The sequence below is a fragment of the Apus apus genome, chromosome 5, assembly GCF_020740795.1.
Source record: "Apus apus isolate bApuApu2 chromosome 5, bApuApu2.pri.cur, whole genome shotgun sequence".
Taxonomy (NCBI): domain Eukaryota; kingdom Metazoa; phylum Chordata; class Aves; order Apodiformes; family Apodidae; genus Apus; species Apus apus.
Window position 1 is genome coordinate 56856450 of NC_067286.1, and position 24342 is coordinate 56880791.

At 42.3% G+C, this 24342-nt stretch overlaps 1 protein-coding gene across 1 annotated transcript; it reads right to left on the reverse strand.

The window, feature by feature from the left end:
- Window positions 1-583: 583 nt before the first annotated feature.
- Window positions 584-8764, reverse strand: TMEM179 (transmembrane protein 179). Its single transcript, XM_051622181.1, has 4 exons — window positions 8463-8764; window positions 4654-4791; window positions 3006-3084; window positions 584-1142 (listed from the first exon to the last, which is right to left on the reverse strand). Exons 1-4 carry the CDS (start codon window positions 8762-8764, stop codon window positions 963-965), a joined length of 699 nt encoding a protein of 232 aa, XP_051478141.1. The 3' UTR covers window positions 584-962.
- Window positions 8765-24342: the final 15578 nt, after the last annotated feature.

The window sequence follows — 24342 nt, forward strand, 5'->3', positions numbered from 1 at the left end:
GATATATAGGGATACATACAGTGCAAATGTTTACAGTAATTTTGCATATCCCATAAGAAATAATGATCACAAGTAAATTCTAATACCCAAAACTGAATAGTATACCATGTTAGGGATCAAGTTACATTTATAAATGCACAAGCAGTAATACTATCTATTCAGCCTAAATGTTTAGTATGCAAGCTTCAGCAATTGCTAGCTACACTACACTTCAAGAGTCACAATAATATTTGTCATGCCAAAATCTAAGAAGAAATAAAACCACAAAAATTCTCCACCATCCTTCCAAATTATACAGGTTTTGACAGGTACTGTAACAGGATAGTGGTTTCATGAAGTTCATTAACACTGTCCAGTATTAACTGTCAAGTCTGGAACACAGGTTTCTATGTTCTAGATGAACTCAAAATCAGAGCAGGAGCAACAGGTTTGCTAACACTGTCCACACACAGCACAAGCAGAGACAGCAAGAATTTGTACATGGACCAGAATTGGAATTACCCAGAATAAAGTGAGAACAGGGACAGCTTTACTGGCAAAGGGAGGAAAGCAAAAAGCAAAGAGGGACTGGACACAGCCCCTGGTTGCAATGGTTGTTGCAGAATTTTTTTAAGAAATGGCCTTGACTCTGTAGCCTGGTTTTGCCAGCACAGCCCTGAAAAATGACCCCTTCCCTGAAAGGCAGTGATAGCACATAGGAGCTCTGCTGGCAAGAGCAGGTTACAGGTTGTGCTTACACAGGATGGAAAGCTTGCTGTGCAAAAGGCACATGGGGCCATTCCTTCTCTGCATCCTAAAATAAGTATTTCTGCCAACAGTTTCTCATGGAGGATGTGGGGGATTCATAAGTACATCTCCTTTCAGGAAAGAAAATATCTCACACTTTCAGTACCCTGACTCAACCTCAGATCATACTGCTGAATAATAAAATCTAGATCCTGCCCTGGAAATTTGCTTACACTTTAGATCATGCCACTTTTCTCATCTTGCAAAGAGGATCGTGAAGAGGATCTTCCGAGCAACAGTTCCTTCTCATGGATCAGGCTATCTAGCAGGTCCTCCTGTCTGTAGTTGTGATAAACCTTCAGGAAAGCCAGAATGGTAATTCCCAGCCAAGTCAGCCAGGCAGCCCAGAGACCAAACTAGAGAAGAAAAGAAATTATTAAAAAGGTCAGTACTATTTTGTAGAAACAAAGTCAACTCTCCAGGTGAAGATCAAAATCTCAGCTGGACCAAAACCCATGAAGTCAAGCCAAGTCACACCCTGTGAAGTTCTGGCCCCACTGTTCCTCAAGTCTGTTAAGTTATTCCTAGCTTGAAAGGAAAAACTTCTTATGTACTATAAAAAATGTAGAAAAAATGCACTAAATACAATAATTTTAAAAAGAAATTTGTATAATCCAGATGCATCCGCTGAACTTCCCATATCTGACATTCTGGTTAGCCTAAAATTCTTGGGATTATTTCACTTTTTTTTACTTTAGAACTTCAGCATTTTCTAAGACATTTTCCAAAACTTTGTTCCCAAGTCCTCCAGTCCTACTACCCCTGGAGAAGTATACATTTGTAAGCACTTGTATTCAAAATATTATTAAGAAAATCTTACCAATTGAACACTTACTTGTTCACATGACAGAATCATGGAATCATAGAATTATTGAGGCTGGAAAAGACCTCTGAGATCATCAAGTCCAACCTAAGTCTTAACACCATGCACTCAGACAGGAAGAGAAACCCTCTCCCATCCATCCACTTATACGTGGCATGACATAACTGGGTTTAAAGGCTCAAATCTGCAATAGGCTCCACCACTAACTTGCCAGTCCCTTTTGCTTAACTTCATGGAAATAATTGCACTTTGACTCTTACAGGTACTTGAATCGTGACCTCCCTGTCTCAGGGAAGGCTCATTTGCAGTAAGGCTTCTGGCAGAAATTCCATTTTAATTCTATGATGCCTTTAGCAAAGAACCATTAATTGAATCCTTGTATTTCAGTTTTGACACACTGCATTTTTTAATTAAAAAAATACAACAGTATAGACACTTCCAGAAGGTAATACAGCTGTTTCCTCTAATAGCCAATTTAGATAAGCAAGGACAACTATTTTTAAAGGGATTTTATGTTCCTATATATCTTATGCACTTTGGAAATTCTCTCAGGTATTTCTGCCCATGCTTGCAATTATCTCAGTTCAACAGCAAATAATATTTTGAGTTACTCTACAAACCCTGGAAATAAGAGATATTATTTTGGCTTCATATGATCCTATCTAAAGAATTGGAAGGTTTGCATTAATTATTTAAGCACCACTTCATTACTGTCCAAGAGGCAGAGTTAACTTCAAGGAGTGCCCCACACAAGCTAATCCCTCTTCCCATGCGGAACAACCTCGTGCTTATGGATGCAGCCCTGCGTGGACATGGCTGTCCTTCTCAGAGAACTGGTAAGTGCTCATATGTACAAATGCTCAGTGTTGACGTAGAGCTAGCATACTCAACAGAAATGTCTGACAGCCTTAAAGGTCTGTTCTCAAAGGTTCTTCAGAAAACAGCCCTATCTAAATGGCAGTAATCCACCATTATTTTCAATACTCTGATATTTATACAGGCTCAGATAATTTCAGACAAATTCATGGAAAGCAAAGCGAATATCCCCATCAATCTGGTGCAGGTCAGACATTATTCTGAACAGAGACAAAGAGCTCCAGGACTCAAAAGTGTTGCAATATTTGCAGAGCTCATCCTTTGGAGATACAGTAAATTTTCTATCATGAGCAACAGGGTCAATGGCAGAATCAGGTTTTGACAAGTCCACATTCAAAACTACCTATTTTGAGTTTAAAATGCAAATGTGCCCACCACTATCATCCTGATTCAGCACTTGCTGAAGTCAGTGGAAATGTTCCCATCGATTTCAGAGGATGTTAGTTCAGCTCCAGCAATCCCAGATCAAGGAGTAAATGGTAAATGAGCTGGAATAAGACCATGACCTAGTCCGACCTACCTGTGCAATAGCAAACTGGTCATAGAAAGCAGAGTTTTCTACGTTCAGTTCAAGATCTATATCCTGTAACTCTTCACAGCTACCCAAGGAAGGCATTTGCAGGGGAAAAAAAGAAAATTATTTCAGAGATTCTACGCAGGCAAACCAAACATAAAATGAAGCAACATCTTAAATGTGTTTCAAACAGTCATAAAGGCATGTTCTATCAAAAGATACTTTAAGTTATTGCAGTAACCAGGTTGCTTGCCAATCTTCTCTAAAACTAGGCTAAAAGAGGCATGTAATTACTCTCTTAAAAGAAAGAATGTATAATTATGTAAGTGATAACACAAATCATTCATAAGTGGAACTGTAGTAGCTATTATGAAAACAGTATACTTAAAACCCTCATCTCCCACTACCACCGAGCCTCCCACATACACACATCTGGCTTCACCCCAGGCTGGTTGCTTCACCCCTCAATGAAACAAAGTGCATGAGCCTCCATTACCTTTTGACTTCATCAGGAAAAGCCTCAGAAGAAGGAATTGTGTGGGTGTTTTTGTTTCGGATGCTCCAGCAAGGAGATGATACTCTGATGGTAAGATAGAGGCTGCCTACAGGTTTTACAAATAACTTGGACTTTTACTGGTGTGAAAAAAATCCCAGGATTTTGAGGTTGTCTTTCTATCTCTTGGTTGATTTCTGCAGCCTCTTCTCTCTCCTTTTCAGTGCTGTCGGTCATCTTGGGTTCTTATCCGAATATTCGATTAGGTGGGTTTTGTAATCAAACTTTTAACCGAATATTCGAATAATTCGATTAATCGTTGCAGCCCTAAACAGAACATTTACTATGGCATTTTACAACATATGGCAATGTGCAACATAAATGTATGCTTTAAATAGTACGTTTATTCAGTGTCATATGACAAAAAATGTCACCTTTTCCTCCTGCTTCATTGTTTGTTGGGGGGTTTTTTGATAGGAAAAAACCTACCTCAGCTTATCAAGTCTCCTATAAGGAGAATAAACATCATGGGATAGAGTAGATCATTCTAGGATCTGAGAATTTTGTGCACTGTACCAAAGTATCAACTATCTATACTTTGCACTTATAAAGTACTTTTTATTCTTCAGCTCTCAGGGTGTCCACAGCACCACTACGAGGCCAGCATCTTTATACCAGTTTTTGGATGATGGTGCATTGTGGCACCTGCAAGATAAGCGACTTGCCCACTGTGTGACAGTGGGCCAGTGGCAGGGCCAGGACAGCAAGTTAGGAGCCCAAACTCCCAGTCCCCTGTCCTGGTCACAAGACCACACTCCCCCCATTCTCCCAGCATTTCCAAATCTAGTTCTTATTTAGAAATCAAACTTTTTAAAGTAATGGATTTCTTTTGTATATGATCATGACTCTTGAAGAGACCATGAAATACCATGGAAACCATGCTTTTCTTTGTGGGGAACTAAAAGGAGAAAAAAATAAGGTTTATTTGCATTTTTAATTCCAGATGAAAAATTCTGGATCTTCACATTACAATGCCTTCTCCCCCTTCCTCACCTTGCATGTAATATCCACAGTTTATAATATCACTGTTCATTTGTGCACAAATGAAGAAAATGAAGAAAATAAATAAATAAATAAGAAAATGTTTTCTTTAATACTAACCTATTTGGCATGCTTCCTTTTTCAGTAATTGCATCACACCACATGTTAAATCCTACACTCACTATAGTGCTAGCAATAAATGTGATGAACACCACAAAGGAGCTGATCAGCAGATTCAGGAAGGCATAAAAGAAAGAGCTGCAATAAAAGGGAAGAAAAATGTAACTCATAAACAGCTGAAACACAACATCAGCAGTCTCTCTAAGCAGCATACATTGGGCACAAAGATATCAGTTTCCATTTGAAACACAGCTGCTTTAATTAAGAACACCTAATACAGTGAAAAACTATGCATTATGATTTTGAGTCACATTATCTTCATTTGTAAGTGCTTTTGCTATTGCTTTTTTTTTTTCTACCATAAGAGGGTGAAGTTTTAAATCATAAGTACTAAGTGGTGGCTGTTCATACACAGCATGGTTTTCATTAGCTGTAATGATGAAAATCACCATTGTTAAAATAAATGTCATTAGCCCAAATTATATAGTAACTGGAGCTAAAATTATTTCATGACTAAAGTGATAATTGGGACAAAAATTGCCTAGGAGAGGGAAACTAAAAATAAAGCACCACAGTACTGATAACTACAATCAGTTTAAGCAATGTAACACAAGGTACTACCATCATAGGACACGAATCTCAGTTTTATGGGCAATTTGCAGAGCAGTCCCAGCTTCTCCTAGGACTTGTCTGGCTTTGGTGTCAGTATGTTATTTCTGCCAGCTGAATGCCAGTTTACTTTGGACCCATTAAATCTGCCCAAGCACGGCCAGCCCCCAGGCACATGCTGTGTTTGGAGTGGTAGGAGGTGGGATGCTTACAGTGGTCCCATAAGGACAAGGAATTGTCTACTAATTTTCCAACATCATTGTAAAATGCTCCCCCTTAATTCTAGTTAGTGAAATCTTTCTAATCCTTTTCTCATTAATTGAACCAAGCCCTTCAATACTTGAAACTCCTCTAGGTGGCACTTGGAAAGTCTTATTACCTGAAAACTGGGCATCTACTTTAGGGTGGAGAAAGATTGGCAAGTTCAGGAGGCAGGTCATCCTCTTCAGGTTAGGTGGTAAGGATGAGTCTGACCAATTTGCCCAGTGCTATTTTCATTGTGCTTTGGTGCTGTGGCTTTAGAGGGGCTGTCTAGGCTCTCCCCAAAGTGGCAGTTATCCCATCCCAACACTTAGGAAAAAAGTGAAATAAACCACTCTCCAGAAGTGCCCCTGCAGACTGTAGTGGGAGCTGGATGCCAGGACACCTGACTTCTAGATGAACATTGAGATTAATCCTGCTCTTTCCCTTTGGCTTCACTGGACTTGGTGTACTAGATCAGCTCACCTCCACAATGTGCTGGGGTCACCTGTAGAGCAGAGGGAGCTGGTACAATCACACCAGGGCTTTGTATGTTCATGGTCCCTGCCCTGATTTCACACTTGCCTAGATTTCATTCCAAGTGTTGCCAAAGTCGTATCCACTGGGTGCCCCTAGCATGATATGCTGGCCTGAGAGGTAGAAAAGTCTTGAGCCATCCCCTGAATAAAACCAGAGCTGGCATTAGAATTAGTAGCACCTCTAGAAACAGAACAGTTCCCAGGCGTATTCAGTGGATCATAACCAACCCAGGACCTCTAGTCCTCCCTCTACTTAGAATCATAGAATCATTTTAGTTGAAAAAGACCTTTAAGATCATCAAGTGAATGGTTATTAACCTAGCACAATGCCAAGTCCACAGTTAAATCATGTCCCTAAGCACCACATCTACAATGTCTTTTAAATACCTCCAGGGATGGTGACTCCACCATTCCCTGGGCAGACTGTTGCAGTTCCTGACAGCCCTTTCAGTGAAAAAAAAATTCCTAATATCCAATCTGAGCCTTCCCTGATGCGACTTGAAGCCATTTCCTCCTGTCCTATCAGTTGTTATTTGGCAAAATGAACCAGCACCCAACTTGCTACAATATCCTCCCTACCTTGCAGTACAGAAGAGGTGTCAAGGTCCAGAATTGGACCTTCCACTGACAAAGCAGGGCTGAGAGTTGCATTTGATTTGTACTGGGCAAGCAGTTACTGTCACCATGTGCTGGGGGTTCCTCAGGCTAGGGCATCCTGATAGACAACCATGCCAGTTAGGCTCTCTACCTCACCTAGTTGTTTTTTTTGCTTAGATCAGAATTTCAAGCCACACATTCCAGATTGAGTGGATGTCCTGTAATGATAAATGCTAACACTCAAAGTAGAAGTTGCTTTGTAATCCTACTAGTAAATTATCTGAGTTGTAACTCTACTTGAGCTGAACAGTCCCAAGCCCAGAGCATGGCTGGCACTCAGCACCTTCTTCTCCTATCCCTGCAGGTGGCTTGAGCCCAAACTACCCCTGTGTCAAGGGGTGGGTGCTGAGGACCTGTGAAGAAGGATTTTTATCAGTCCTAGTCATCTAACAGCGATTATTTGAAGCCATTGCACATGAAGACTGGCCAACTTGCTAGGATGCATAGCGTGATAACCCTGACTTCCTCAGGCCAACTTTCTCCAGAACTGACTCAGCAGCAGTGATCCTAAAGGGACAATTTTCTTCCAAAAATTAACTAGTTCTGAACTGCAAAACTAAAAAGAACATCTGGATTCAACTAATCCTCTGTATGAATCTGATCACCTAAGGAAGCTGAATTTAAATGTATTAAGAAGTCCATGGTTACATTTACATCTTGTAAATTTTAATACCAAAATTCTGATCTATGATGGCTACAACATGCTTTGTACTAGGCAGCTTGAGAGTGGTCAGAAAGAGCCAGAGAGACAATGTTGCTACCCAGTCCTGCAGTATTACCAAAATCAGGGCCTTCTACAAGCCCACATGTGCTTAACAGCCACTGGCCCATGAAACCTCCAATCCAAATCGATCTGAACACGAGTGATTTCCTCTTGGCATGGTCCCTAAATAATGGGAATCTGGCTTTTCTAGTCTAGCCAGCCAACAGTGTTTGCTCCTGCCTTCCCACCTCTGTGCAGCTTGGGGGGCCCTGACCCCATAGCACCCACAGGCTGAGTTACGTGTGCCAGGGTCTCCAACCCAAGTGGAAGGATAGGCCACCAGAGCACAGCACTCCTGAGCTGCTGCCTTGACCATGAAGCCTCTCACTTATTTCTGCTGGGGTCTGATGTCCCTTGGTTAGTCTGAGCATGCTAACTGGCTGCCAGCACAGCCCTACAGCTGCTGCAGGGAGTGCTCAGTATTGCTCTCATGTCGTAACCAAGCAGTAACTCTTCCCTGCAATAGTCACCATGTCCACCACAAAAGCAGGATAAAAACAGAGGGGGAGCACCAGCTGCTCCTCTCTGCTCCCCCTCACACACAACCACGTTGCTTTAAGGCTTTTCAGGCACCTGGTGTATCTCCTTGGAAGGATCCCTTTTTTCAGGGACATGTAGTGGGACTATGGTCAGAAGACACCTGGAAGCCCCAGCCTCCAGCATCGCCCCACAGCCCCCAGCACCCTCCATGCCCACCACAGCCAAGCTGGCCAGACATCTCCCAGACTGCTGGAGGGCAGCTGGGGTGTACCAGTGAATCTGGCCCCCACCACAAAACCCTGCAGCAGGGCATCCTCCAGAGAGGGCCCTGGACACAGGTGGGGGTGTACGTGGTGCGTGTGCAGACGGACACAGGCAATACACCACCTTGCCCAAACCCCTCCAGGAGCAGGATGATCAGGATGGTGCAAAGCCCAGTGCTTCCCCCCCACCGGGCTGCTCCCACTTGCCCCAGCCTGCAGGAGGGATGGGCAGCCCCTGCTCTCCCCAGGCGTACTTACTCCTCGTGCCCTTTGCAGAGGAAGAAGAGGGTCCTCCAGGCCTGCACTGTGGCCAGCAGCAGGGAGAGGAGCCCGGTGAAGATGCTGAAGCGGCAAGCAGCCTCGGGCCCCCACTCCTGCACGGTGAAGCGCTGCCTCTCCACCGTCAGGTTGGCGTTGAGCCACATGCCCTCGGTGAAGAGCAGGCACCGGCCGTGGAAGTCGTTGCCATTCTCGGAGAGCGGCACCACCACAATGAAGCTGAAGAGGAAGGCCAGGAAGTAGCAGATGCACTGAGCGAAGAGGAAATTGCTAAGCGCCATGGCCGCGGCTCTGCGCAGGCAGAGGGAGGGAGGGAGGGATGCCGGAGGGAGGGATGCGGGAGGGAGGGATGCGAGGTAGGAGGGGGAGGAGGATGGAGGGATGGAGGGAGGATGCCTGCAGCAGTGGGGGGTGGGGAGAGAGGATGCGCAGTGCAATGCAATGCACGGCGATGCCTCCTCCGGGCACGGCAGCTGCCTCCCCCACGGCCCGAGCTGCCCCCACGGATGGCTCAGGGCTTGCAGCGGGAGCAGAGAGGAAGAGCTGTTGTGGGGATACCTTCTCTTTGGGAAAAGCTGGCCGCTGGTACACCCTGGCACTCAGGGAGTTAAATCAGTCTGTTCACCCCCTCCAGGGCTGGGTACCACCGGCTTTCAGTAGGGTATCCCACTCATGACATAGGATGCTAATGTCACCCGCAATGGTGGCCTTGATGCACACCCCTCCTCAGGAAAACAAACACAAAAACAAACAAACAAACAATCAATCAAACAAACAACAACAAACAGCTTCATCTTAGCTTCAGGATCCCAGCAAGTTTTGGCCCCAGTTTCTGAAAGTCTGGCCACCAACCTCAGGTGGTGGCAGTAAGGGACAGGTTGCACAGCCACCCCGAGGACCTCCAGACAAAGTGGTTTTGTTCCTAGCCCACCTGGATCTCTGTCCAACCCATCTCCCAGGACATTGCAAGTGAAAGTAACATATTCACAGAAGTTGAAAAAGTTTTATTGAGCCTTGATGTCAGTTAGGGACCACCCAAGGTTGGGATCACCTGCATTGCTCCAGAGGTGAACATCCACCCTGCTACGCATTGCCAGGGACCAACTCTCTGCTCTGCACCATTCTGCACCCGTCAGCTATAGAGCCAAAAACTGCATGGCCAGGATACAAGAAGAAAAAAGGCATCAGAGAGAGGAATGTGACTTGTGCTCAGCAGCCCCTTCCCCCCAGCACAAAAATCCAAAATAAACTGTCTCCCATTTAGAGTTCCTCCTCCACCCCTATTTTATATTTCCAACTAAACATGAGTGTTCTTTCCAACACAAGACACCACAACTCCTCCCCAGTTCCAGGTAACATAATTTCCTAATCCACTTTCCTAGCTGTATCCAGTCTGAGATCAATGGCAGGTCTCAGATCACTTCTTAATTCCAAGGTTGTTTCTGCTCATTTTAAGTACTGTGCCACTTCCTGGGCAATGTTCAGAGGAACAGGTGAAGGACAGGGACCCCAAATATACTGCACATGGGATTTCAGGTTTGTGTTTCTATCGGGCAGCAAAAAAATATTTTTCTTCTCTTTCAAGAGAAGAGGTTACAGAGATGTTTGTGAAGAAGGAGCTGGGGAGATTCTCAGAGAAGACATTAATTCAACTTTACTGTAAATATTTATTTTTTAAAAAACTTGCTCTGTCCATACAAGAATGTATTTTTTTGTGCAGACCCTGCTTCTTAAATAAAAGCTTCTGTCAGTATATACAAAATGTGACATGCCATTTTTCTGACCCTTAACCAATTCTGATCATCAAAAATTGTATTTCAGTTTTGCAAGATGAGTTATAGAGCACTGACCTGACCCTGTGGGGATAGATGTGCCCTCTTAATAGAAAAGATTTTGCTGATATTTCAGGCTGGTAGTAAGGAAGAAGCTCTTGACCTTGCTTCCAAGAAATGCTGGGTTCCCAAAGGGTTTTGTCCTTTATCTGCAAGGAAATCAAACCTGGATTGAACTGGAAAACTCTTTTCTTTAATACTTGACACATCAGATTTGTCAGATAACATTTTCTGAAGTTAACTTGAGAGGTCAACACCAATATAAAAGCTCAGTTATGGCTTACACTGGAGCCCACAGAAGGGGCCAGCAGATGCCAAGGGCAATTTGCCTCGGGCAAGCCCCATGTTCAGATCTTACCACCAGCAACCACAGGGCTCTGGTGCAGGAAGGTAATTGCAGAGGTGAAAAGTGAGGGTCACTCGTAGAACATAAAAAATTGTCTTTGAACAAACTCAAGTGAACATTTACTGAAGAGTTTCAGAAAATACAGTTAGACATTTGCAAATGTTAACAGACACGTAAAAGAGCTGCACTTAGGTGGCTGACAGCTACTGATACACAGTACTTGGTCAGATGGAGCCACCACAGACTGGAGTGAGCAAAGAGGTAGAAATCAAACCTGTCACTTGTCACTCATTTGGCAGCTGCCTGGATTTCTTACAATTTTCTTTCATGCAAATCCTAAAAAAAATAATACGCTAGGCTGGAACTTGGTGCCTGAAATGTACAGCTGGTTTAGTGAGGTTAATTTGATAGTGTTTTAAAAAAAAAGACTTAAACAGGTTTAGTCTCCTTAAAATGGTGAAAGTGGGGGAGAAAGACAGAAGGCAAGGTGAACAATTATTCATTCTTTCCCATATCACAGGGAATGGCTGACATCAAATCTACAGGTCAGGCAGAAATTTTAAAACTGAGGAAAAGATGCACATATTTCACACAGTACGTAATTATTTTGTGGCACTCATCACAGGCTGCTGTAGAAGTAAAACATGAATAGCAGTTCAGAAAGAGATTAAAGTAACTAATGGAAAAAAGCCCATCAAGGGCTGCTAAATGCAGAGCTGGGGCAGTAACCTTCAGCTCAGGAAGTCTCTGAGCAGCCAGTTGCTGCTAAGGAAGCAGAGTCACAAAATGATCACTCTGCATTTGCCAGACTCCTCCATTCTTCCCTAATCTTCTTTATGGTAATGTCACTGTCCTTGGAGATGGGATCCCAGGTGAGATGGTCCTTTGGTCTGACACACAATGGCCATTTCAGGTTCTTATTCCAAGAACAGGTTCTTATTCCTAGTGCTGTCTCAGCTTTGCCATCCAAGCAGGGAGAGCTGTTCCTCCAAAGTATCCCTGCTTACCTTGGCTTCTGTAAACATATTTTGGGGGGGTTACCACTGGAGCAGACACATGGTCAGTGTTTGGTCCCCTTTGCACTGTGGAGGAAGCTGGGGGGTAGTGCTTGCAAATGCCTAGGACAGAGAGAAGAGATGGACTTGGGACTAGAGGAGGCTGCTCATTCTCCATCTGGTGGTGCCAGCACAAGGAGCACTGTACAGATGTCTTCCTACGATGGCCCCACCATGAACAACAGCATCTCGCACACATCCCAGACCTCCTGCCCACTCCAAGACACCCACCTGGCCTTTCTGCATGTGAATTAAACTCCCATCTCCTGTAGGAAAGAAATCCCAAGGGGACCGTGTGCTGACATGAGACTGAAGATTACTTGCTTAGCATCAGGCATGGTGAAGCTCAAAGTTTGTACATTCTATGTGTCTAAAAAAAGTTACAACAAAGCAAAACAAGCTGCAGGATCAACTGTCATTGCCACTTGAGTGATAAGCAGTAAGCCAACTTGGATAAATCAAGATTAGATTCATGTAATTTGCCTCTATTCCCTTCAGCCCCATACAATCTTCTGTAGATCAAGTAACACTGTATGAGTTGGACTGATGTGGAATGACTGATGAGGACTGTGGTTTTTGGTTGTGTTGCTCCACACTCCCTCTCAAGTCATTAATTATGCCATCTGACATGAGCAGTGCTCTCAAGTTGATATTTGTGAGATAAGTGATGAATTTCCTCTCCTCCTGATAGCTCATTAAGACGTGTTTTATTATGGGAAAATTTGCTGAGGAATTAATTATTCAAGCAAAAACATTTTTTGTGAGCAATCTTATTTATTTATATGCTTATTTTACCTTGGATATATCATTTCTGTGATCCAAGAAAAATAACAGCTGCATGTCTAGAAGGTGACTACCATCCTCATACCAGGAATGTGTTGCTTATTTCTGGGGAGGAAGCACAGTCAGAGCAGTATCTCTGCAAAAGTTTGCTCAGGGAGCAATATGTCTGTATTCTAGGCAGAGAAAACCAGTCCAAATGGCTGCTTTTGAGCCAGCCCTTCAGTCACCCAAAGACAACTTCTCCCTGATTTATTTGAGCTTAAATAGCTGCCTCAGCTCATTCTACCAAATGACTTAGCAAATGCAGTTTGCCTATTTAATGCAGCAAACCAGCTTCAGGCTGTGGAGTCTATTTTATTCATATGATATGTTTTGTTTTATTCTTATATTAATCCATTATTGCTGTTCTACAAGTCTTGACCTATGGTATTTCTCCTCTGAAACAAATAGAAAGGATCCAGGCATCCCTCATATCATCTTGTGGTAGTTACTGCGAGTACAACCTTTTGGAAGAGGCTTCTCATGGCAATCACTGTCTTTCAGAAGGTGACTGCCACTAGTTCTGGGGGATTCTAGACAAAGTACTTAACTGTCAGCATCTGTCACATCTGCATTTCTTCACAGCAACTACTGCATCATAAATCTCTCCGGGCATTATCTCATCTGGGAACATCTTGACATTTTGAGCTCTCTTTTTTTGTGGTTGTTTTTGTGCTTTTGTTTTTTCTTAAGTATCTCTATTCTGCTTGGAAAGATGTCTTGTCTGCAAGGAACTTATGGGCAGAGCAGGTACCGTGTGGACAGACATTAATGGAGCAGTTATCAAGAAGCAACTGAGTGTCATTCATGTGTCCAGATACAATAACCTCCATATTTTAATACCCAAAGGAAAACAAACATATTACAACTTATTCACATACTGAACTGAACAATTCCAGACTGTGGCTAAAATACAAATAAAAAAATTAATAATAACCTTTGAGCTTTTCCAAGCATTATTAACCTGAGATCCATGCATGAGTCAGATTAGTGCATGTCAAGACTCCACACAGAACTTTACAGCCTGTGTGAGCTATGACAGTTGCAGGGACATGGTCCCAAAATGGCACATTATTTACTCATCTGCTTCTCCCATCCACTTTTCAGGGGACAGAGGTAATGACAAGGGTAGGACAAACTCTAGCAAGGCTCTGATCACAGGTTCTGCATAACACAAGAGTGCATCATAAAAACAAGATTCAGGAGTGAAAGCATATTTTCCTCTGGCACCAAAAAGATGTTAGAAAAGCATGGGAGAGTTGAAACAATAACAGGAATGAAAGAGGGCAAAAAACACAACAGAAGAGAGATCAGTGAATTAGAAAACCACAGGGTCTGAGCAATCAAAACCCAGCCTGAGGCCAAATGTAACTCTGCCTCCCTTTAGATTAAATGGGGTCATTACATATTACATCAGTATCTGACATCTGCAGCTTAGCCTGTGACTGCCAGGCACTGTCATATCACCAGATCCAAGAGTCAAGCAGACACTGAGGTCTTGTGCATCTGGACACTGCTGAGTCTGCTCAAAACTCAGCCATTCAGGGCCTGTGCTTTCTGTTCATACAGATACTTAACATCCAAAAGCCCCTCGCATGTGTATAGCAAAGTTTGTCACAGTATTCTGCTCTATTTTTACTGTTTTTTCTACATGGATAAGTACTGGGAGACACTATTTCCCCTGATAAAATGACTATCCTGTCCCTCTTTCTGAAGCCCCTGCCTGCTCTGTAGCATTAGAGGCACTGAGCGGAACCAGCAGGCAGGCTGTGGATACATTAACCACACAGCAGCAAAGACCCTTGTGCTGTCCATACTCCTTCTCTATCTATTTTTACTTTCTGCAGGAAGATGTGTTTAACGGGGCTACTTCTTATGATATGCAGAAATCTGGCACCAGTTTTAGCAAAGACCTCTGAACTCTTTTATCCTCAGGCCTTTACTGATGATTGACGCTTTGCAGAAGATTGCTAGAGGTGCCCAGCACCTGCAATGCTGCTGCTCCACCTCTAAGCCTTTTGAAAATTATGCTCGGGTCTTTTTTTTTTCCCTGAAGATCACTCAAATATTTTGAAGCCCTAATATGACTTTGAAAAAGAATGTCAGCTTTTGCTGGGTTTGGTTTTCTTTGTAAAATCATTTTTAATGGGCAGCCACTAACCAATTTGTATCTTAAGACTGAGTAATTTCCCTGGGAAATTCTCAAGGTCAGTAATCAAGGATCCACAACAAAGACAGCTGAAAAGCAGATAAAAAACAACTCCCTCTGTAAGCCACGTCATGTTTTTAAATGAGTTATTTTGATTAAAAAAGGTTTTAGGTTGCATGGGGAGACATATCACAGAATATCTCTGCTGTTCATTCTAATTAAAGATATGTCAAATAACTATTAAAAAAGAAAAGAAAAAAAAAAGAAAAAAAAGAAAAAAAAAAAAGCCTCTCAGACCCTTGTCCAAGTAACTGGGTGCCACAAATCAGCATATCTTAATTTGTTCCAAGGCTGATGCACTACTTTTATTCCAAAGGAGGTTCTGACCCACCTGTCTTGAGCAGTTTCTGTCCCACTCACGTAGACACATACTAAGAGCAGCTAATGGGTAGCATGCCAATTAATAACATGTAGTTGCTTTATGTGTGACATATTGTACCATGCATTGATTTTTAATCTGCTCAAACTAGCATTTGTCATGCAGGTTGAAAGTCTGATGTGAGAAATAGCCTCTTCATTTTCCCTGACAACTATTAACACTGAGCCAGTCTTCAGTGCGTGTGCCGCAGGCAACTGCTCCTGCCAAAAATAAATGCAAAGACTGAGGAGAGAGACAGTTTGCAAAATTAAACTCTTGCCTCAAAAGTGAATAAATCAGGACACAGAGGCACATCCTTAATTCCTGGAGACAAGAGGATCTTCACAACTGTTTACTTCTGATGAGGCGGTGAGCAAAAAAGAAACCCAAAATATTAAGATGGGGCTTTGCTACTGCCTGTGGATGGGACAGTGCAGCTGTAATGGGGGAAAGCAGGCTCAAACTGATTCTGGAGCCATAGATTAAGGGTGAAGTACAAGGGGTCTTGTGACTTCACAATCTTCTCATGACACAATCATGTCACAGCCTGCACTCACCATCCTAAAGACATGCTCTCTCAACCTGAGTAAAGTCCCACCTCAAAAATGCACATTTGCTGTGAAAGCTGAGAGCCAGCTCCAACATAACACAAGACAAAAAGACATAGAGGGAAACGAGGTGACAATGACCCTCAAATAGCTCTGAAGTGGATTGTGGCCTCATTAGTCACATTGCTAATATGTGAGATAGAGACAATTCTTCCTCAGCTGAAGGTGCTGGTACTAACCTAATTAGATCCAGCAGCAGGTCTGACCTGGTACTTATCTCTCGAGGAATTTGAGAAATAAATTGAAATAAAGAAATAACAGAGCCCTAGATCATCATATTCTTGGTTTGGTGCAGTTTTAAACCCAGCAGATGAAACCACACAAGCCAGGTGGTTTTGCAGAGCTCCATTTCCCAGCTCATTCTCTGCATGGATGTCAAGTGTGCATCAGTTGCTGTCACTGGATTATTTATTAGTTATTGGTAATCATTAGTTATTGGTAATAAAAAAAAATTGGGTAGATCTGTTTGATTTTGAAAACAAAAAAAACCCATGGGCTTTCTCAAGGTCAGAGGACCCCCAAATGTTTCATGTCATTACGGCCTCTTATCATTAGCCTCTCTTGTGACATTACGAGGTGTTTGCAAAATGTGGTCCCTCTGAGGCTGTAGAAACATTAAACGTTCAACTATTTATGCTCCTGCTCATTAGGGAGTTATTTGTTTGTAATGTACAGGGATTGGTTATAAAATGATGTGGTTGGCTTTGTATTTAAAGGTTTGTGGAGGGAGGATAACAGCTCCTGCTTAGGTAAATCCTGAGGTTCCCAGAAGTTACTACATAGCAGAGATGCAGCTGTTTTATGCAGATTTATTGCCAAAGGCCTTAAAGATTCTGCAGGATGCTAACAAAAAAAACCAACCCTAAACTAAACCAAACCAAACAAAAACTAAACAAATAAAATATAATTTAAAAAACCACACACACACAAAACCCCAACAAACAAACAAGCAAGCAAAACACAAGAATAAAAAAGGGGTAAATAAAAATAGGGTAAAATAATTATTGGCAAATCAGAGATTCACATGTGAGCTCAAAATTAACTACTTTGTAGGTTCAAACAAAGGTCCCACCTTGTGTCAGGGACACATGCATTTTACATTGATCAAAGCAGAGCTTTGAATGCTTGACATAGAAGATGAAATATAGATCTGTGATTTACAGAGTCAAAAGACAACAACAGCAATAATGAGACTTCAAAATAGATCTGAATGTCACACTCCTGGGTGCAACCATAGTGATACCTTTTCTTGTGGCGGAGATGAAAAGACAGGGAATATGAGCTCATTATTGTAACAATTACTTTAATAAGCTTGTAAAAAGGGGATTTGGTTGGGTTTTTTGCTGTTTCTTGTCATATTTGATATTCATTTTCCTTGTGATTCATCAACAATTGACAAATAATGCCTCGTACTAAAACGCACAGTATGAGCAAGATTTTCAGGTTTTGTGATGTTTGGATGTCCCACTAACACTGCCTCAACACAGACAGTAACAGACAGACTCATTCAATTCTGTCTATGCTCTGAGCTTGCCATAACTAGGACACATTTAGCTAATAAATTCATTTGACAGTCTCCTGCTATGAGATGCAGGACCTACTAGCTCTGACATGTTGTTACATGGCTTGCAGAGTAGAGGCTGACTGTGTCCAGCCTGCTCAGCACAGCCATTCATGTCTGTCTGCATCCTCCTCTGCGGCTATACCCTAATGCCTACCTGTCACTCCCCCTCTTTAGAAAGGGCAACCTAACAACCTCCAAAAATAACCCCTCGTATGGAAATGAGATTGAGAATGGAAAAGTGCAACAGTCCAAAAATCAATAATCTTGCACAAAGGATTTCTCACCACTCATTCTATAGCTACTAACCACCGTGCAACCCAAACTTCGTGGGATCTCCAATCCTTTCCCCTCCCCAAATGCACATATTGTGGTAAAAATGACAAAATATTGAAGGAAACACAATAAACAAAACAACCATTAGTGACTATGCTGTAGGAGGTCTAAAAAAATTAATCACTTGACATCAATTTCTTCTGCTGCAGACACCAGAAATGTCTATTGAAAATAGCTGATTGACACAGGGCTGGTCTTTTCCTGACCATGTGAATTCTTGTTGTTTAAGACAATGGTCTGTACTCCAAATAAGTATAAAATTTGTCTCTTAATTGAGAAGTTTCTGCATTCTGAAAAACATGCTATATAAATGTGAAGTATTTTTATTAACATTTAATGGGGAATTGAGTGCTAGTGAGTGACACTAGAAAATGGACTGTATTATTTTATACTGTGATATGCAAATATACTCATTGTTATTGCAGATTAGGAGACTGAATTTGCTAATGTTTTTAATAATGTTTATTATATTTCTCTGACAAAAATATCCATTAAAATACTACTTAAAGAACATGAAGACTGCAGACATCTGAAACTAATTCTGATTATATTTTTTTTAAGTGAGTTTTAAAAATTCAAATCTGCTTTTTCCTGGTCTTACAAATAGCCCACCAAATCAATATTTCAGGAAATTGAATCAATATTTCAGTACACTGTGATATAAAGTAAAAAAAAAATTGGTCTATTAACATCTTTTTATTAGCATGTCAATTGCAGTGCACAAAATTTGCACATATGGGTAAAGAAAATGTTTCCTGGAAATGTGCAAATTGCTACTTCACTGAATGTAAATGAAGTGCTAATTGCTCTTTGCAAACAATATTTATGCAAATTATGCCCTAGTATTACATAGCAATGTGGAGTTTACATTAACATTTGTCTCATGTTTTTTTCCATCCATTTGACAGTGCCTGGACCTCAGGACTTGGGCTAATACTTTCTTTTCAAGACATTTTATGGAGATGTGAATGGGTGAAGAATGGGAAAGGACCTGCAGACAGTAATGTACCATGACCTAGAGGAGCAGAAGATCAAAATCTGTTCTGTTATTCTGGTTCATTGCTTGCTAAACAAAGTATTTACAATAAAAGATTTATATTAGATTTGTCTTTTAATTTGTTTGCCTTTTGACTTATGCTGAAAAATTGTCTAGAAAAGGTATTTTTAAAGAACCCTCTACTCCCCCACATACACAGAAAATATCTTAAAGCAACAGTGTCCTGGTTTGAGCCAGGACAGAACTAATTTTCTTTCTTGGAATTTTAATTTTTGATTAAGACTCTTCTAAATAGCTGCAATTGCTGAAATTAAGGGTATGTTCTTCAGTCAATATCTGCCTCTAGGACTGGTAGAGCTCCATGGTTATGGCTAGAGAATGGTATGCAGAACGAAGGCCACTGCTTGGCTCTAAAAAACAACTTCTGCTCCCAAAACAGATGGCAATAAAGGGGTCACACCTGCAACCTGCTTTGGAGAGGAGCAGATCAGACCGGTGACCAAAACTGACTGAAGTGCTCCATCCCATATGCATCATACTCTTTAGAAATTTGAGGAATCATGAGCATCAAGCTCTTCTTCGTTCATGGCCAACCTCCTGGGAGTACTCAGTCTGTCCGCTGAATCACAGAATCTTCTGGTTGGAAAAGAGCTTTAAGATCATCAATTCCAACCATAACTTAATTATACCAACTACTAATATAACTCCACCAAGTTCAATGCTTACACCATGCTCCTAAGCATCACATCTATAAGTCTCTTAAACATCTCCAGGGATGGAGACTCAAACACCTCCCTAGGCAATCTATTTCAGTGCTTAATAACCTTTTCAGTGAATAAATATTTTTCTAATATCTAACCTTTGATCCTGATCTATGTGTTCCTGAATCCCTGCATTCCTGCATCCATTTCCCATCTACCACTGACTCCAGAAGACCAGTGTAGGACTTTTCCATGGCCTGCCCCGCAGCCTCAGTGGTGACGTGAGCATTACTGGAGGGCAATGTGATAGTGGCTTTGTATATATTTGTATATATTTCATTATTTTCCTTTTCATCACTACTGTTTCATTAAAGCTGTATCCTTTTGTTTCCAACCAGTAAGTCTCTCTCCTTTATTCTTTCCTTTCCAATAGGGCAAGAGAGAGGGGTTAATGAGGAGCATCTGTCATTCAATTCATTGCCTGCCCAGTGTTAAACCATGACAAACAGACACCACCAGACCAAACACTGAATTCAAATGAACACATTTATATTTAGTTGTTGGGGTCTTTCTTCTGATGTTAATCTAGTTTTAATAATTTGTCTCTTTTTTTTTTTTCCCTTTTAATGTATCATTAATTCTGATAAGTCCTGTGTGATGTACTCTAGGTGACCCTGCTCTGGCAGGGGGGTTGGACTAGATGATCTTTCGAGGTCCCTTCCAACCCCTAGGATTCTATGATTCTATGATTCTATGATTCAACATGCATTTTCTAGCATTTCCCAGTCATAAGCAAGAAGAGCACTTAATCACTTAAAGAATATGTGTTTGGTAATATTCATAAACATAGGCTGGAAATTTTCATCTTAAGCCCTTGAAAAGTTACTGTATCATATCAATATTGTATTTCCTGAGGTGAAATCCTTTTACACTTGATGTTATTTGTTTTCCCACCCACTTTAGTGGCATTCATATTGGCCTTTCATAATTTCATTTCCTAAAATTTGTTCTCTTATATAAAACATGTCTTTTTTTGTTTTTACAGTGTTATTAGCTACCAGGACTTCAAGATCTCAGGGCTTCAAACACTGCTGGCAACATGCTCCTAGAAACAGAAGAGGAAAAATCTAGTGAAGGTGTTGATTTTACTTCTTTTCAGGTTATACCACTGAGGAGTCAGACACAAAGCCATTTTAAAATATACATTGTGGGAGGAAGGGAACAAATATGCCTGGATGAGTTGACCAGAATTCTCACAAATGATAGGAATTAGCTTTTACTGCTCTCCAGAAGCAGATGAGCTGCCTTCCCAGGGGCCTGGGTTACCCTTTCTAGCTCCACTGCTCTTCCTGGCTGAGAGGCACTGATGTCCACAGGATAAAATGTCAAATCCTTCCTCCTTTTGTAGCCACGAGAGGTTGTGCTGCATCTCGTGGCGATGGGGCTCACTCCAGCCCAGCCAGCCCTCAGGGAGCTGCTCTCCCAGCAGTGGGTTTTCAGCAAGATTCCCCTTTCTGCATCAGGGAAAGGGCAAAGAGGTAGCATGTCATGAAACCCTATCTCACAGGACAGAAATTTAAAAAAAAAAAAAAGCCAAACCCCAAAGCCAGCCTTGACTCTGCTTTTAATTTTAGAAGAGTTCCTCAAAACAGAGAGGATGTATCAGGCACAACCCAACATCAGTGGTGGGACTCCAGGCCTGGAGCAGAATGGGGTGCAGCAAACATGGGGGCACAGATGTGTAATGACCCCAAGGAAAGGTACAATTCACTATGCAGTAAATGTGAAGCTGAGCATCTGATTAAGAGGCAAACACACAGCAAGCAAGTGACATCAGTTCACTGAAAGAGATTGTGCTGGTGGGAGCTCTCACAGCTTTTCGTTTTCGAGCCTCTCTGCAGGTCTCTCTCTTTGTAAAGCTCTGCCTCTGAGTGTTTTCACACCCAGTTGCTTCTTTCTTCAAGGAGAGGTGGGAAACAGCAATCTTCTTCCTTTTCCACAGAGCTTTCCAGCATGGGACACTTGAACTTCCCTAAGGAAATATGGTATCTTTTTCTATATTGCTGGTAGCTGGAGGCTGTGAAACACAGCTCACGTAAAAGAAGAGAGAATCCTCTTCCTCCAGCCTTAAGGATTGCTCCTCTGTCTCTAGAGCTACCCAGTCCTCAGATATTTCCCAAATAAATTATCAAACAACCCTCAAACTCAGCTCTAGCTCAGGAATCAGGATTTCTTAGGGCTCAGAATCATAACTGAGTTCTGCTGGCTCAGTGAGTTACCTTGCCCCAGCTGAGCTGCAGCAACTGTTTCTGTCCACATCATAAAATGTCTTAATTCAAACACTCTACAGTGTCTTAATTCAAAATTTATTAAGAGAGCTTTAAGCCAAGGTGGTTTATGCAAAACAAGTCTTCTGTCTTCTTCCAAGTGCCATCCTTTCTGGTGGTTAACACAAACTGCTGCACCTTTATCTGTATTTGGGACCACAGATAGATGCCAGGCTCTTTAGCTCTGGCTCGACTTCAGTTTTCAGTAGCTGCCTCCAGCAAAACCAATCTGCCCAGGTTCTTCATAGTGATAAAGTGTAAACAGATTTCCTTGCATCTCATCAAACCTGTCTTGCGTGAATATGAAAAGAAAAGGAGTTAAAATGCTGCCGATTAACTCACACTTGAAATGGGCTTGGAAGCCCCCAAAGAGTTTTCCAATTCCTATTTCCTCCAAATATCCTGTCCTGCTGCTGGAGGTAGGTCCCCTGGTAACACATTCTACCTCCAATGAGTCAAACTGTGTTTATGATCACATTTTTAATTACTCCAGAGAACATATGTTAATGCTCATTCATCTTCTGATCAAGGAACATTGTGAAAGTCAGGAGCCATATGGCTTCCATCTACAGAGACAGAAAAGGTGTGTCAAATTCCTCACTCCGTTAGCTCCCAACAAGATTAAATTTACATCCACGGCTGGGCACAGCTTTGGTGCCAGCCAGATAAAGGCTGGGACCTGCAGCCAGCACAGCCGCACAGCCTGTGCATCCCTTGTAGCTGCTTGTCTCTCTGAGGACACATCAGAGCTGCAGGGCACCATAAGCCCAGGCTGTAGCCCCAGCACAGCAACCACAGCTCTGTCTGCCCCCAGGGCCTGTTTCAATAAATGTTTCCATTTGAGCATGTCCTGTGTCAAGTACTCATCAGCTGCTTAAGAATTCTGTATAATCAGGGTCAGCTAGAGCCTGTTTTCTTCATGGGAGTGTCCTCTTTGGGCCAGGAAAGCCTTTGGATTTAAAGTCCTCAGGTTTAAAGATGTGCCTTAAAAGCTCCAGAGTTAGTTTCTTCTGCTCCCCATACTGAAAGGAGACTTGTGAGGGACAGTAACAGCAACATCAGACTTTGACATTTGTCAGCCCAGGTGCACTGAAATGCACATCTTGACCTCACAGCAAAATCAGCACTTGCCCAACAGATGAATAATGTTGATGCTATATTACACCTAGTAACAGTGAGGTATTACATGTAGTCTTGTCCCCATCCCTTTCATTTTAAATGTAATTGTTTTACTCCTCTTTTTCTTTGGCTGTCGAGGAAAATACAACACAAAGCAATCTGGGTTCAGCCCCTTCTCAGGCACCCAGGACAGACAAGCCATCAGGATTCCTACCCAGGGATGATCACTTGCAGATAAAGTGGTTGTAGAGGTATCATCAAGGGCACACTTTGATCTTCAGGTTTTTATTACTGGTGATGATATGTGAGAAGCCAAGGATGTTGTGTGCTCTCAGACCTGAGATTGAATTTCTAGTGCTGGCAGTCGGGGAAGAAAAAAACCCAAACATATCCTTGGGAACACATGGCATCTCATAAGGCAACCGGGGGAATACAAAGGCATACTGCTATTTTTAAAGTGGATTTTCTGAGAACTGCAGTTTAAAATATATATATAAATAGCAATCCCTAAAGCCTGCTAATGCCAGTCTTCTCCTTGGCCAAAAGCTTCTAAATAGTTTTGGTAGAAGGTGTCACATTCCCCAATACCTCTCACACTGGTGTAAAACCAGTCTCACACACACAGACACAAACATGCACCCTGATGTGAAAGGAGCTGATTGGGATTTACACTGAGAACAAGCTCTGACCCACAGTGCCCAAGTGTGAGGGAAATATGTGTTTCCCCAACAGATGAATATTTTATTATCCCATGAAAAGACCTGAGCTCTCATCACCCCAGAGCAGGGGAGATGGTGCCAGCTCTGCTCACAGAGCTGGCTGTCGGTCTCCCAGCATATGCCAGCTCCTCAGCATCGGCACCCTGCTGCTGCAAACCTCCAGTATGGAGACAGGAAAGGTCTCACAGATGGGGAGCATAAAATCAATCCACTCCAGAGGATATTTGATGGTGCTTCACAATTAGGATTCCCTAATTTACCCTCTCTTTGCTCTCTGAGGGCTACCTGGGCAAGGTGCTCTTCCTCATGTGATTTGCCATCTGCTCCCTGCAGTGCAACAAGAGTAACTTCAAGCCAAAGCAGCCACACCTTCCTTCTTGTTTTGTTAAAGTGATTAAAGAGAAATCAAGAGAAGGGCCTAGTTATGCAAAAGCTATCCCCTAGTGCCCCAGGCATGGTGAGGAAGGTGTTAGATGCCCAGCCTGCAGTGGGATTACCTGCTCCACAGAGTAGCCAGCACTCAGTGCTGAGGGATAATTAAGCAGGGAGGAATGGGATTCCTGAAAGCTGTGAGAGCTGAGTGAGAAGCTGTCTGAATGCATGAAAAGAAAACACCCTGCACTTGCTTGCTGTTGTGTTAATTTCTGATCACTGGGAGGAAAATTATCTGGCAGGGTAGACACCTCCTGCCTCCCTGATTGGGTTTGTGGGTGCTGCAGAGGTGGTTTGCTATGCCTTTCTTTCCTCTGCAGGAAGGAACTGTATTGACTGATTCAGGCTGCAAACTGTATTAATTTGTTTGACTTTACAATGGAAATTATTAACAAAAATATGTTCCAAGGGGTGGTGCTTTGCTGATGTGACTCAGG

What these genes read in the sequence shown, in the direction of transcription:
- TMEM179 (XM_051622181.1), bottom strand. Translation starts at nt 8,764, where the DNA reads ATGGCGCTTAGCAATTTCCTCTTCGCTCAGTGCATCTGCTACTTCCTG. An exon ending in AAAGGAAGCATGCCAAATAG is followed by an intron (nt 3,085 to 4,653) that starts GTTAGTATTAAA and finishes TTCCTTGGGTAG; the next exon opens with CTGTGAAGAGTTACAGGATA. An exon ending in ACCAGTTTGCTATTGCACAG is followed by an intron (nt 1,143 to 3,005) that starts GTAGGTCGGACT and finishes TTTCTTCTCTAG; the next exon opens with TTTGGTCTCTGGGCTGCCTG.